Source organism: Morus notabilis, unplaced genomic scaffold, assembly GCF_000414095.1.
Source record: "Morus notabilis unplaced genomic scaffold, ASM41409v2 Scaffold336, whole genome shotgun sequence".
Taxonomy (NCBI): Eukaryota; Viridiplantae; Streptophyta; class Magnoliopsida; order Rosales; family Moraceae; genus Morus; species Morus notabilis.
This window is the reverse complement of record NW_010367552.1, coordinates 410,142-425,100: the sequence shown is the minus strand read 5'-3', so window position 1 is coordinate 425,100 and position 14,959 is coordinate 410,142. Positions and strand designations below refer to the sequence as shown.

The 14,959-nt window shown below is 35.7% G+C and overlaps 1 protein-coding gene across 1 annotated transcript; it reads left to right on the top strand.

Moving 5' to 3' along the window:
• The first annotated feature begins 11,428 nt into the window (after window positions 1-11,428).
• On the top strand, window positions 11,429-13,753 carry LOC112094407. The gene is made up of 6 exons (XM_024175174.1): window positions 11,429-11,512; window positions 11,769-11,885; window positions 12,094-12,765; window positions 12,918-13,064; window positions 13,235-13,404; window positions 13,531-13,753. The coding sequence occupies exons 1-6, from the start codon at window positions 11,429-11,431 to the stop codon at window positions 13,751-13,753; spliced, it is 1,413 nt and encodes a 470-aa protein (XP_024030942.1).
• Window positions 13,754-14,959: the final 1,206 nt, after the last annotated feature.

Genomic DNA, 14,959 nt, shown 5'->3' with positions numbered 1-14,959 from the left:
AATTATTTTCGAAATTAATTATTAAATTTTATTGAGTAAATTATGAAATGTAATCTAATTAATGGAAACTATTCCTAAAGTCAAAAACCTAAATCTACCAAATTATGAAAATCCTAGATTAGGAATCTAAATTAGTCAATTAATTACAATCTTAGTTATAATCTTAAGAGTTAATGAAACTATAAAAGAGTACGATAATGTTTTTTTTTTTTAAAAAAACAAATATAAATAAACAAAAAGTCAAAGTGAGAAACTTTTTTTTTTTTTTTGGTTCTCGGAATGTCCCCAGCAGTAAAAAAAAAAAAATTTCTCTTTTTTTTTATTTAAAAAACGTGCCAAAAAAAAAAATAATAATAAAAGATGAATAGTACCAACCTCTTTGGCTAATTATCTACTGAACAATCTTGTTGATGCACCTCCCCGGCAACGGCGCCAAAATTTGATTACGCCCAAACGTATACAAAAACAAGCGGTCAATTGTAGTACAATTTGAACGGTCGATCCCACAAGGAAGTGTTAAATTGAACAAGAAATGATTAGCAAATAAAAAGCGTTAGGAAAGTAAGCAATCAAACAAAGAAAAAGAATGAGTGTTTTTAATGATTTTATGAACAATTTAAAATGGAGAAAATTCAATAAATAAAAGTGGTAAGGCTTTGAGAATCCTCCATATGCTTTGTTCACCTATTTGGATTTTGATTCATAAATTGACTCAATTGAAAGTTTCACATCCCAAACAAACAATCGGAAAATAAATATTTGAAGAACATATGAATTAAAAATGTATTCGAGTAAATAAAATTCTAACGTTTAGAATTAGGAAAAATTATCTTATGAGAAATCTAAGAGCGACAATATACTGTTGGCAATAATGCAGTAAAAGACTACTCATAAAATAATACCGATCAATATATCATATAATGCAACAATCACATAAAAAGAGCTTGACTAGATTTATATGAAAGTTGACAATAAAATATATTGATAAGAGGAAGAAATATGATAAAAGAAAATTATTTACTCAAATGTATAAAACTTACAAACCATTGGAGAATCAAAAATCCAAATAAGTTCACTACACATATAGGATCATCTCTAGCCTCACCTAAATACTCTAGCCTAACTTGCACATAATTCCCATAAAATTCTAAAAAGAAAGTATGAGAATAAGAACAAGAAAATATGTGAGAATTTTTGCTCTAAAAATTCTAACTCCTATCACTTAGATAATGATCCTATTTATAGAGTTTGAATATGCTAAAAATATACAAATCGGATGCTTAATCGAGGTAGAAAAATCATCACGTTTCTGACGAGTGGGACACGTGTTGCCAAATGATTCGTGCGCGGGAGAAGAAGTGGTACACAACTGGCCCACGTGGAAGAGAACTGGACGCACGCGGGAGGGAAACTCGCGCGGAGAGGGAGCGTGCGCGGGAAACGCGCGTATGTGGGGGAACAGTGGGACACGTGGCGAGACCTGGCTGGAGGGGCACTAGCACGCGGGACCCACGCGGAAGAGAGAGGAAGCAGGCCTGACACGCGCGTGAGGAGAACTCGCGCAGAGAGCGGGCGGTGCGCGCCAGGCGCGCGTCTGCGAGGGGACAGCTGGGTTCCACGGCCTGCGGTGCGGCAGTGATTGACACGTGTCAGCTGGGTTGGCTCGCGGCTTCTTGGCTCGGCTCGCGGCTCTCGGCTCGGCTCGGCTGGATGATGGGCTGATGGGCTTTGGGCCGAATTGGGCTTTTCTTGGGCTCAACCTTTGGGTTTTGCTTGGTAAACTAGCCCAAATCCAATTGTTTTCTTCAAAAACCTGAAAAATAAAATAAATCCAATTAAAATTAAATCCTCTAAATTTAAGAATATTTGAAATTAAAATCACAAAATTGACAAAATAGTTTGACAATTATGAACATTAAAAGTGCAAATTCGTGCATTTATCAGCGCCCAAGGGCCAATATGAGTAAAAAATTATCATTTCTATTTATGTTTCACATTCTAAAATTAGTATATGATTTTTAGGAATTAATGCAACAAGAGGCATTATAGTTTGATGAATATTTTATTTTTTTATGATTTTTCTTATTTTTTGTCTTTACAAAATAAAATAAAATAAAAACGACGTCAAAAATTCTGAAATTTTGCAGGCGCAATCCTTACATTATTCTGAGTATGCCTGAAAAAATAGAATCGAATTATGAAAAAAGAAAACGCTACCAAAAAGCCCCCAACCCGCGCAGTGAGGCGCCAAGTAGCCGGGATGGGTCAAAAATTGACATTTTTATTTATCTTTTGTGTTCTAAAATTAATACACGATTTTTAGTAATTAATGCAACAAGTGGCACCATTTTTTGAAGAATATTCTATTTTTTATGATTTTCTCTATTTTTCGTGTTTGAAAAATGAAATAAAATAAAAATGATGTCAAAACATTCAAAAATTTTGCAGAAAAGATCCTTACATTTTTCTAAGCATGCCTACAAAAAATGGCCTCAAATTATAAAAAAAAATAAAACGCTGCCAAAAAACCCCCAACGCACAGAGTGGGGCGCCCCGGGTCACATGAGTCAAAAATTAACATTTTATTTCTATTTTACATTCTAAAATTAATACATGATTTTTAGGAATTAATGCAACAAGCGGCACCATTGTTTGATGAATATTCAATTCTTTATGATTTTCCCTATTTTTCGTCTTTGAAAAATAAAATAAAAAAATGACGTCAAAAAGTTTAAAAGTTTTGCAAACACGATCCTTACATTATTATGAGCATGTATGCAAAAAATGGCATGAAATTATGAAAAAAGAAAACACTATCAAAAAGTCTCCAGGGGGAGCAGTGGGGCTCCAGGGGATGGGATGGGTAAAAAATTCACATTTTTATTTATCTTTTGCATTTTAAAACTAATTTATGATTTTTAAGAATTAATGCAACAAGCGACACCATTTTTCGATGAATATTATATTTTTTATGACCTGTCATTTTTATTGATGCATCAAAACGACACGTCGTTTTGTTAAGAACGGAAAAAAAAATCCCCAAACAAAATGACCTGTCATTTTTATAATCCGGCAAAACGAAGTCATTTTGTAAAAGAGACAACTTTTAGCAACAAAACGACATGTCATTTTTTATTGATGACTCAAAACGACATCGTTTTGACAAAAACAACAAAAAACTTTCACAAACGAAACGATATGACGTTAATTCTTGAAAATCGTGTATTAGTTTTTGAACGCAAAAGATAAATAGAAATGTGAATTTTTTACCCATCCTAGTGCCTAGGCGCCCCACTGTGCTCGCCGATGACTTTTTGGCAGCGTTTTCATTTTTTATAATTTGAAGCCATTTTTTGTAGCCACACTTAGAAAAATATAAGGACCTTGTCTGCAAAATTTTCAAAATGTTGTGACATCATTTTTATTTTATTTATTTTTTAAAGACGAAAAATAAAGAAAATCATAAAAATAGAATATTCATCAAAAAATGATATATTAATTTTAGAACGCAAAAGATAAATAAAAAAGTGAATTTTTAACCCATCCCAGCCACTTGGAGCCCCACTGCACAGGTCGGTGGCTTTTTGTCAGCGTTTTCTTTTCCCATAATTCGATTCCATATTTTGCAGGCTTGCGCAGAATAATGTAACGATCGGTTCTGCAAAATTTCAGAACTTTTTGACGTCGTTTTTATTTTATTTTATTTTTTAAAAATAAAAAATAGGGAAAATCATAAAAAAATAGAATATTCATTAAAAAATAGTGGCGCTTGTTGCATTAGTTCTGAAAATCATATATTAACTTTAGAATGTGAAACATAAATAAAAATATTAATTTTTGACTCATCCTGGCCCGTGGGCGCCCCACTGCACGGGCTGGATGCTTTTTGACATTGTTTTCTTTTTCAATAATTCATGGCCATTTTTGGCAAGCAAGGTCAGAAAAATGTAAGGTTCGTGTCTACAAAATTTCAGAATTTTTTGACATCAATTTTATTTTATTTTATTTTTCAAATATGAAAAATAGAGAAAATCATTACAAATAGAATATTCATCAAAAAAGGTGTCGCTTATTGCATTAATTCATAATAATCATTTATTAATTTTAGAATGTAAAACGTAAATAAAAATATCAATTTTTGACCCATCACGGCCCTTAGGCGACCCACTGAGCAGGCTGAGAGATTTTTGGCAGCGTTTTCTTTTTCATAATTTGTGGCCATTTTTTGTAGGCATGCTCTGAAAAATGTAAGGATCTTGTATACAAAATTTTAGGATCTTTTGACGTAATTTTTATTTTATTATATTTTTCAAAGATGAAAAATAGAGAAAATCATAAAATATCAGAATCTTTTGTCGTTTTTCTCATCAGCAGAAAAACGACATACTCAAAAGTATTTTTTTGTCGTCAAAATGTCATTTTCTAGCATTAGAAAAAATGAAATGTCGTTTGGCTAGTGAAAGATTTTTTTTTTTTTTGTCTTTTTTAAAACGAAGTCGTTTTGACGCATTAATAAAAACGACATGTCATTTTTTTGTGAAATATTTTTTCAAAACAACATGTCGTTTGTAGGTATTTTTTTTCATTTTTTGTCAAAACGACATTTCGTTTTGTAGGTGACACTTTTTTCGTGGTTTTATGGAAAACAATGTTGTTTCTCGTCATCAGAAAAAAAATGACATGTCGTTGCGTTCATGAAAGTTTTTTGTTGTTTTTGTCGAAACAACGTCGTTTTGAGTCATCAGTAAAAAAATGACACGTCGTTTGGTTCCTGAAAGTTTTTGGTCTTTTTTACAAAACGACGTCGTCTCGCCGGATCAAAAAATGACATTTCATTTTGTTTGTGGATTTTTTTTTTTGTCATTCTTGATAAAACAACATGTTGTTTTGTTTGTGAAAGTTTTTTCACTTTTTGTCAAAACGACGTTTGTGAATGTTTTTTTTTATCGTTTTGTCTCTTTTTTGTAGGCACACTCAGAAAAATACAAGGATCGTGTCTGTAAAATTGTAAAAATTTTTAACGTCATTTTTATTTTATTTTATTTTATTTTTCAAGGGCAAAAAATATAGAAAATCATAAAAAATAGAATACTCATCGAAAAATGGTGTCACTTAGAAAAATGTAAGGATCTTGTGTGTAAAATTTCAAAATGTTTTGACATCATTTTTATTTTATTATATTTTTCAAAGACGAAAAATAGAGAAAATCATAAAAATTAGAATATTCATCAAAAAATGGTGCCGCTTAGTGCTCAAACTTTAGACGGGCCGCCCGTGACCGCAGAAAATTCTGAATTTTTACTCGATGACCGAACCCACCCGAGCCTGAACTTTCGGGTTGCCCGGCTCAACTCGAGCAAGCCTTTGGATGGGCTTCGGGCAAGTTTTGGCTGCCTGAGCCCGCCTGAGTTGCCCGACCTACTTTTTTAATATTTTTTATATACTATTATATATATTATATATAATCTTGTTTATTAAGTGTATATTGTATGTATATAAATAATTTTTAAGTTATTTATTGTAAATATTATACAAAAATTTTAAAGGAGATTGCAATTTGAAATTTGAAATGTACACGAACTATATAAAAAATTATTTATTTATTAATTTTTGAATTTGTAATTCATGATTGTCTCGTTAAAAACTTTAGGAAGAAAAATCCAATTAGGATAAAAACTTGGTAATGAAAAAAGAATGCAATCATTCTGGGACGCATTACAAATTTGACAAACTTACAAAATCTATACAAGATTACAATAACATTGTACAAAGTAAATAAATATTTACAAATTACAATAATAGAATTTAATTTGAAGCTGAGGGATCGTCTTCAAAATTAAAAGTTAATATATTAAATTTATCGATCCATTCTTGGCTTGCCGGTGAAATTGTATTGTGTAAGTGTTGGTCGGAACGATCCCAATCCTTAATGCACACTAAAGCTTCAACAATGTCCTGTTGCAATGTGTTTCTACTTTCCTCAAGTATTCGACCGGTCGTACTGAAGGCTTGTTCGGATGAAACAGTGGAGACTAGGATCAAAAAAATATCCATTGCCAGTCGAGTTAGGATTGGCCAAGTTAATGCTCGTGCCCTCCACCACGAACCAAATCAAGCTATATTCATCAATGACAGATAAAATTATATTATATATTAAATAGGTTGAATATGATCCTAGAGCACATTTAAAATCTAATATTCTCTTATCTAAATCAAAACCTTTAAAATAATGTCTGATTACAACTAAATAATCTTTGTTGGCAATGGCGGACTAAATATCCACCGTTAATGCAACACAACTACTAGTAGAGTGTAAAAGGTTGTTGTATTAATTCCTAAAAATAATGTATTAATTTTAGAACGCAAAAGAAAAATAAAAATGTGAATTTTTGACTCATCCTGACCACTTGGCGCCCCACTGCGTGAGTTGGGGACTTTTTGGCAGCATTTTTTATTTTCATAATTCAATTCCATTTTTTGTAGGCATGCTTAGAATAATGCAAGGATCATTTTTGCAAAATTTCAAAACTTTTTGGCGTCGTTTTTAATTTATTTTATTTTTCATAGATGAAAAATAGGAAAAATCATAAAACATAGAATATTCATCAAAAAATAGTGCTAGTTGTTGCATTAATTCTTAAAAATCATATATTAATTTTGGAATGTGAAACATAAATAAAAATGTTAATTTTTAACTCATCCTGTCCCCTGGGCGCCCCACTGCTCGGGCCAGGTGCTTTTAACAGTGCTTTCTGTTTTCATAATTCAAGGCCATTTTTGCAGGCATGCCGAAAAAATGTAAGGATCGTGTCGTCAAAATTTTAAAATTTTTTAACATCGTTTTTATTTTATTTTATTTTTCAAAGACAAAAAATAAAGAAAATCATAAAAAATAGAATATTCATAAAAAAAAAAAATGGTGCTGCTTGTTGCATTAATTCTTAAAAATCATATATTAATTTTAGAATGTAAAACATAAATAAAAATATCCATTTTTGACACATCCCGACCCCTGGGCAACCCACAGCGGGGGCTGGGGGCTTTTTGACAGTGTTTTCTTTTTTCATAATTTGAAATCATTTTTTGTAGGCATGCTCTAAAAAATGTAAGGATCTTGTTTGCAAAATTTTAAAATATTTTGTCGTCATTTTTATTTTATTTTATTTTTTAAAGACGATAAATAGAGAAAATCATAAAAAATCTGAATTTTTTGTCGTTTTGTCAAAACGTCATTTTTCTCATCAACAGAAAAATGACATCGTTTCGCTCTTAAAAGTATTTTTCCGTTTTTGTCAAAATGACGTCGTTTTCTAGCATAAGAAAAAACACGTCGTTTTGGTGGTAAAAGTTGTCTTTTTTAAAACGACGTCGTTTTAACGCATCAATAAAAATGACATGTCATTTTTTTGTGAAATTTTTTGTCAAAACGACGTGTCATTTTGTAGGGTTTTTTTTTTTTCATTTTTTTTTTGTCAAAACATGTCGTTTCGTAGGTGACACTTTTTTGTTGTTTTATGGAAAACAACGTCATTTCTCAAGTTGAGATGTGACTTTATGTGAGAGTTTTTTACTGTAGTAAAAAAGTTAGATGTGATTGTTTCTGAGAGCTTTTTACTGTAATAAAACTCGAATCGGTAAAATGAACAGGGCTTAAGTGTCGTGGAACCAACATGAGTAATAGAAACGCCTTTACCATCTCCAATGGTGATGTTGTCGTTGCCACCATATTCAGAGTGCATTGAGAGATTTTGGAGATCAGTTGTGAAGTGGTGAGAGGCCGGAAGCGACTATCCAATTGCCGCTATCGCTGATATGATCACTCATCATAAAATTTGCTTGAGGAGTGTGGTACAGCTGTGGGTGAGATCTGCACACTTTGGCACTGTGACCAATTTTGTCACATAGCTGATAGACAACTTTAGGTTGGTGGGAGCCATAGTTGAGATTGCTGTCGTAATTAAGTCGCCATGATTGTTGTTGAGAGTTTACTTGAAAATTGCGAATCCCTTGATTATTGGAATTGCCTTAAAAGTTTTTGGATCCAGAATTTGGATGCATTCTTTTGTTGTGAGGATTGCCTCCATAATAACCTCCATGATTTCCTCCAGAATTTCCTGCCTTTCCTTTGACATTGGAATTTTAAGTGAATTGAGCAGTGATAGGAGTGTTTACCTTCTTTGATTCTCCGCGCTTCAGGAAGGTTTCGTGGTCCAGGAGTTTGTCATGTAATTCCTCGAATGAGATCGGAGAATCTCTAGCACGTACAGCGGCATTGATTTCCTTGAAGTCTGGTTCTAGTCCATTGAAAACATATACAATCAATTCATCCTCGTTCAGAGGATAGCCGATGAAGGCAAGATCGTCAGCTATCCATTTGATTGTCTGCATGTACTTGCTGACCTTCGACTCTTTTTAAGTGTTGGCCAATGTTTCTCGCAGTCCAAGCATTCTTGTGCGGGATTTGCTAGCATAGGTTCTTTCAAGTTTCGGCCAAGCTTCATTTGGTGACGTCGCCGGGGCAATTAAGGGGGCGACTGGGCCAGACACTGATGCAAGCATGGCATGGAGAATGAGTCTATCATGACGTTTCCACATCCTGCAATTTGGATTAGGAGCAGAGGTTCCGTCCTTTGGGTTTGTTACGGTTTCAGGTGGACAAGGTGTCGAGCTGTCGAGAAAGCCGATAAGATCATATCCATCAGATTGGTGAATTGTGCTCTCCAAGAAGCATAATTTCCTTTGGCTAGTTTGAAGGGCATTTGAGTTGCAGCATTGATAGAGAGGAGGGTGTTTGAGATTGTGTTTGTATGGTGTTTCCAGTGGTAATAACGGCAGGGCTTTTCTATTCAGTTCCTCAATTCAAGCTCGGTTCTTATCACTCTCTGATGTAGAGCTTTCATCAGCCATGATTGGCAAGAGAGAGAGAATTGAGAAAAGAATGCAAGGAAGTGAGAGAGAGAGAGGCCTTAGGATCGGCTCGCTTAGAGCAAGTGGTGCTCTGATACCATAAAATATAATTGAGTGAATAATGAGAGTTGTTCTGTTCATTGGCGTGTTGTTGGGAAGCCAGTGAGGTTCATCGTGCCATAGTGAGAAATGGGAAGGAAAGACCTAAAATCAAGTATACTAATAAAGGTCATTTCTCAAACCAACTATGCTTCAGACAATACAATAACATCAGAAAAACTCAAACATTTTCGCACAAATTAAAAAGAGAAAATAAACGAAATAGAAAATTGAATTTCAAACATTAAGAACACTTCCTAAATCCTTCTTTTTTGATATTTTATCTACCAAATTGTGAATCAATTAGAAAATAAATAAATAAATCTATTAAGCATCTCACGAACTCATAGAACAATAAGGGTACTTTGTAAACCTTTTATTTTTTATTTTTTTTAAGGTGGAGGGGTTAGATTTTTAATCAAGCTCCTTTGAAGCTGGAATATCTCCATTAATTTTCCCACGCACTTTAGGAACATAATTGCATTGTCTGCCAAATGGAGTTAATATAATCTCTTGAGACCTAAAGAAATCACTGGATTATATTTGCTAATGAAAAAGCGCTTGATAATAATAGAGTAGACTAATAGTCCTACAGCCACTTTGATAGCAAAATAGAGGAGACACTACACCATTGATCACCATTAAAAAGCTTTAAAAGGAATCCGTCGGGGAAAAAAAAAAAAAGAAAGCATTAAAAGGAAAAAAAGAAGCAAAAAAGAAATGGCCATTTAAGACAAGCTTTTGGGATCAATAGGTCACTTGTTTTCTGCCAACAAAGCATAAGCAAAGCCTAAAGCAAGCATGACAAGTTTCAACATGCAGTATTCTAATAGCTACTTTTGAATTTCCATTAAAAACATTTTAATACAAAAACTGAAATTGAATGCAAACATAATGAGGAAGTTTAAAGACAGACTTTGAGAAACTGACAAGTATATACAGCCTACTACTGGTTCGTCATGGTACAAGGCTTAGCACTCAGACAGAATCAATGATCAGTTCAAGTTGCACAATTTGCTCAATATCATTATAGCAAAATGCATGGCTAGATTAATTACAACTTTCCGCTAAACCAAATGGCCGAAAAAAAAAGGAAAAAGAAAAAAACCAAAGAGAAACTTCTACATGACTATAGATTACAGTAGGGGTCACCAATTGCAGTGGAACACCCAAATACAAACAGGCAGGGATCAACAATTGCAGCCAATAATATATACATCTATTTTTCTTTTGGTTGAATAATATATACGAACAAGTTCCTTTTTTGTAAGAATTATTAATCATACTGTACGTTACCATTACAATCATCACCATACTCCCAAACCACTCTATACCAAGAACAGAGCATATCTCTTCTAAGTTTGGCAAAGCCAAAAAGCTCTCTCCTCTATCCTCTCCATTCAAACATCCATTATCAGGTCCTTCGCAAATATTCGTGTGTTTGTGTGTGACGTATATATAATATATGCTTTTTTTTGGGTGATCTAGATATCAGACATTATTTTCAAGAATGAAAGTCAAAAACCAAACGTTTTATTACAGAAACACCAAGTACCACTCACAGCTTTTTTGAAGATGGCGGCGGCTCTTCCGGTATGGACGATGGCGATGGGAGGTGACGTCGGGTCTGGACCGCGGCGATGGAAAGGGATGGTCGCCGGTCTTCCCGTTTTGAGCAGTTCCGGTACGTTGAGAGAGAGAGTGTACGAGTATATTTGGACTGCGGCGGCTCTCCCAGTACGGACGGCGGCGACTAGACGCGACACCGGGTCTGGAAGGCGGTGATGGGTGGAAATGGCGGCCCGTCGTTCCGGTCGTGATCGCTCTGGTTCGTTTGACAATGAGCGAGTTAGGGAGGGAGGGAAGGAAGTAAGAGAGTTCGCGAACTTGGGGATTTTGACTCGAAGGGTTTTCTATTTAATTCCGACAAAATTTGATAAAAGAGACCGGAGCAAAACACAAATTGAGAAAGTATACCACTTTTTTTATAACAAAAAAACCTTGACGTGTATTTTACGTGTTAAAAAATGGGTCTTATTAGTCCATGTGTATGGGTCATTTTTTTCAAAAAAACTCTCCCTCACAAACCGACCGACCTCGACCCTCTCTCCAACCGACTGAGCTCTCCTCACGACCGACCGACCCTCTCGTCGGTTTTTCTCTCCGACCTCTCACCGACCACCAGTTTTTTTCTCTGATCTGTCACCAACCTCACGACCGTCCCCCCTCCGATTTCCTCTCACCGGTTTCTCTCTCTCTCGCCGACGTTCTCTCGTCGGCCGATCCTCTCTCGCCGACTCTCTCGTCGGCCGACCCTCTCTCGCCGACGACCGACCATCCTCACCAAAAATCAACCACCCGACTCAATAAAACCGACCAAAAACCGACCCCGACTACTGACCAAAAACCGACCCCGACTGAAATGGCATCACGAAACAACTCTTCTTCCTCAACTAAGACGACCATTTCCCGAACACTTGTTGACGAGGTAACAGAATCTGCTCAGGTAATATTCTCTGATTTAAATTAAGGCTTTATTCTTTTTTTACGTTTTCTTATACATTTTTGCAAGAACAAAAACTTAATATAAGTCAGTTTTAAGTCGGTTCTTAGTCGGTTCTGGTACATAAGTCTATTCATAGTCGGTTTTGGTTTTTCTGTGGTCTGTTCGTAGTCGGTTCTAGGTCGGTTTTAAGTCGGTTCTTGGAGGAGTCGGTTCTTGTCAATTTTGGTCGGTTCTAGTCAATTTTGCTCGGTTCTAGGGGGAAGGTCGGTTCGGGTCGATTCTTGGTCGGTTCTGGTCGATTTTGGTCGGTTCTAGGGGGAAGGTCGGTTCTTGGTCGGTTCGGGTCGATTCCTGGTCGGTTCTTGTCATTTTGGTCAGTTTTGTCGTTGGTTCTATTCGGTTTGGTCTGTTCTAAATTGTTCATATGGTTCTTGGTCGTGGACTATCAGTTCTGGATCGATTCTAGGTTGGTTCGGTTTGTTATAGTCGAATCGTTCTTGGTCTATTCTAGTCGGTTTGGTCGTCTTGGTCGATTCTGACCGATGTGTTTTTTATTTTTTTTTCAATATGACCTCCCGAAGTACAACACAGATGAACTTCCTGGGATTGGACAGCTAAGGATGATCATGGATCCTATGAAGGAGTACTTCCCAGTGAAAGTGACTATGAAGTCAAAGATCGAGGCCCTGGAGGTAATAAGGCAGAATCTAGACCCTGAAACCAAAATGCCAATTTTTAAGGAATCTGCCTTTGGACATTTGATTTCGATGTCTGAAAGTATGATCTATTTTGGAGTGTTGACACACTATCTGCTTTTGAGGCAGATAGAAATAGAAAAGAAATATGAGTTGTGGTTCATGGTTAATGGAAAACCAACTAGGTTCGGAATGAGAGAATTTGCTTTAATCACTGGATTGAACTGCGGGAAAATCCCAGAGTCGTACGTGGTGTTGAAAGCTTCGAATAATATAAGATTGTTAGAGTATTTTAAGGCCCACGTAGTACTTGTTGCTGATTTAAAGAAATTGTTCACAAAGAACAAGATAAAAGGTAGCGATAAAGCAAAGATCGCTATCATTTACTTTTTAGCACAAGTATTACTATCTGAAGACGAGAAGAAGACCGTCCCACTGGATTGGCTGTCTTACGTCGACGATTTAGAATTCTTTAATAGCTATCCATGGGACAGGGTGTCTTTTGAATGCACTCTGCGGTCTTTGAAGAAGAACTTGAAAGAGAAATTTCAGAAATGGGTTCGAAAATGACGTAATAAGAGCATCAAAGAAACCTACTCAATATTCCAGGTATGTCATACAGTTATATGCATAATTTTTAATCATGGCCTTATAGTAAATAATACCTTGTTTTTTGTTTTACTAGACTTAAAAAAATTGGTTTAACGCAGGTTTGGGCAATCAAAACTTTTCCAACCATCGGCGCCACGTTTGCAAAGATGATTGATGGACGTCTTCCTAGAATCCTCAAATGGGAGGCACGCCGGGTTTCATTGGTTGAGGTTAGACAGATAGACGACCTCATGCAAAGTGGCGAGGTAAGGATTTAAATACAATGTTTTTATAGCTATGTTTCCACCTAAATAACTATAATGTAGCATTGAATGCAATGTTTTTTTACAATATGTTTCCACCTAAATAATCATTGAATGTATGTTCTTTTAATATACATGGAATGGTCGTACCAATTCTTTATCCTACTGAGGAGGAAATGAATAGTATGTGCATGAGATTGTATCTACCTTATGCCGACCAAGAAGATGCAGAGATTGATGAGGTTGTATCATTTTTGGACCCTAGTGCAAGAATGGTCCATGTCCAGCAACCGAAGCCTCCCAAACAATTGGCTCGTCTCCAACAACTTTCCCAACAACAACAGTAACTTCCCCAATAACAACAAGAACAACAACAACAACAAAAACAAATACAACAACAACAACAACAACAACCTCGTCCACAGGATGGTATGTCTTTTGATTACATACTTGACATACTCTATCCCAGGATGGTAGAGTACAATGGTAGACATTTTGAAGTCATCAACAAGAGGTTAGACTCGCTAGACCAATCTGTTAGAGAAATAAAGGACACTATAGCATGTCTAGCAAAACAACAATTACAGCCACAGCCAGAGCCTGAGGCACAACTTGAGCCACAAGTTCAGCCAGAGCATGAGGCACAACTTGAGCCACAGGTTCATTCAGAGCTAGAGTCTGAATCCAAATGAAAAGCGACTTAAAAGGCCCAGCAAGTATTTTGAGTCGCCTTACATAGATCCCCTGCGTAACGTGAGGAAGAAGATGTGGACCTTTAAAGATGCTGTCGAGGCCTTCAACAAGTGGTTCGCTAATACTAGTACAGACTCTGAGCTGATAGAGTACGATTTTGGTGATTGGAGGAAGGACTTCTTCCGGATCATCTTAAAGCTAGGTGAATGGCTGTTCAATGATGTAAGTAATCACAACATATTTTCTAAATTTATAGTCTTATTTTTTATACCATTATCATTATACTGAATTTATTTTTTATGACCTACAGCAAATTGACGAGGCATGGGGTCTTTTATCTATGAGAAGATCACGGGCCAACGAAGGACAATTCATTAATGATATTATCATCCTAGATTATGTATTTTGCCAGAAATTGAGAGGGCGATTCATCACCAACAAAAAGAACTTGGCAACGTATACATTTGACAACGACCTGGATGACTATGTCTGTGGAAAGAAGCGCATAATTGGCCAGAAATGAGATGGCGCACATGACTTCACTATGCCTCTTAACATTGAGAAGAAGCATTAAGTTGCGCTTTATGTTGATTTATCTGAATTCAACATAAAGGTGTATGACTCAGCTGTTATGATGTACTGAGATCAACAGATGTAAAAACAAGTGGAGCCAATCTCTGTCATGATGCCTAAGTTCTTGAAGTACACAGGTTTATTTAACCATCTAGGCGATAAACTTGATTGTGCGTGACCAATCGTTCGTCCTAAGTGGTTGGTCCACAACCTTAGAACAGGTAACTGCGGACTTTTCACATACAAATTTATCGAATACCTTGTCCGCAGAATCCCGTTAGAAGAACTCGCTGAAGAACAAGTAGAAACTTACCGGTTGGAACTTGCGGTCAGAATTTAGAGCGAGTACAAGCTTAAAAGGCCCGTGAGTAGTATATAAAATGTTGGTTGTTATGTTTGTTGTAAAATGTATACAAAAAATTCAATTTATTGGTGTTGCAATGTTTTTATTATTGACGTTGCAATGCATTCACTTATTATATCATACAGGTTATTTTGGCTTTGGAGAAGCTTATATTTTATGGGAAAATGCTGCCCAAATTTTTACACAATGATGTTTTTTATTTTTTTTGGAAAACTTTGAACCAGTCCCGAATATGGCAAAATGCGTGTTTCATTGTAGAATCGGGTAA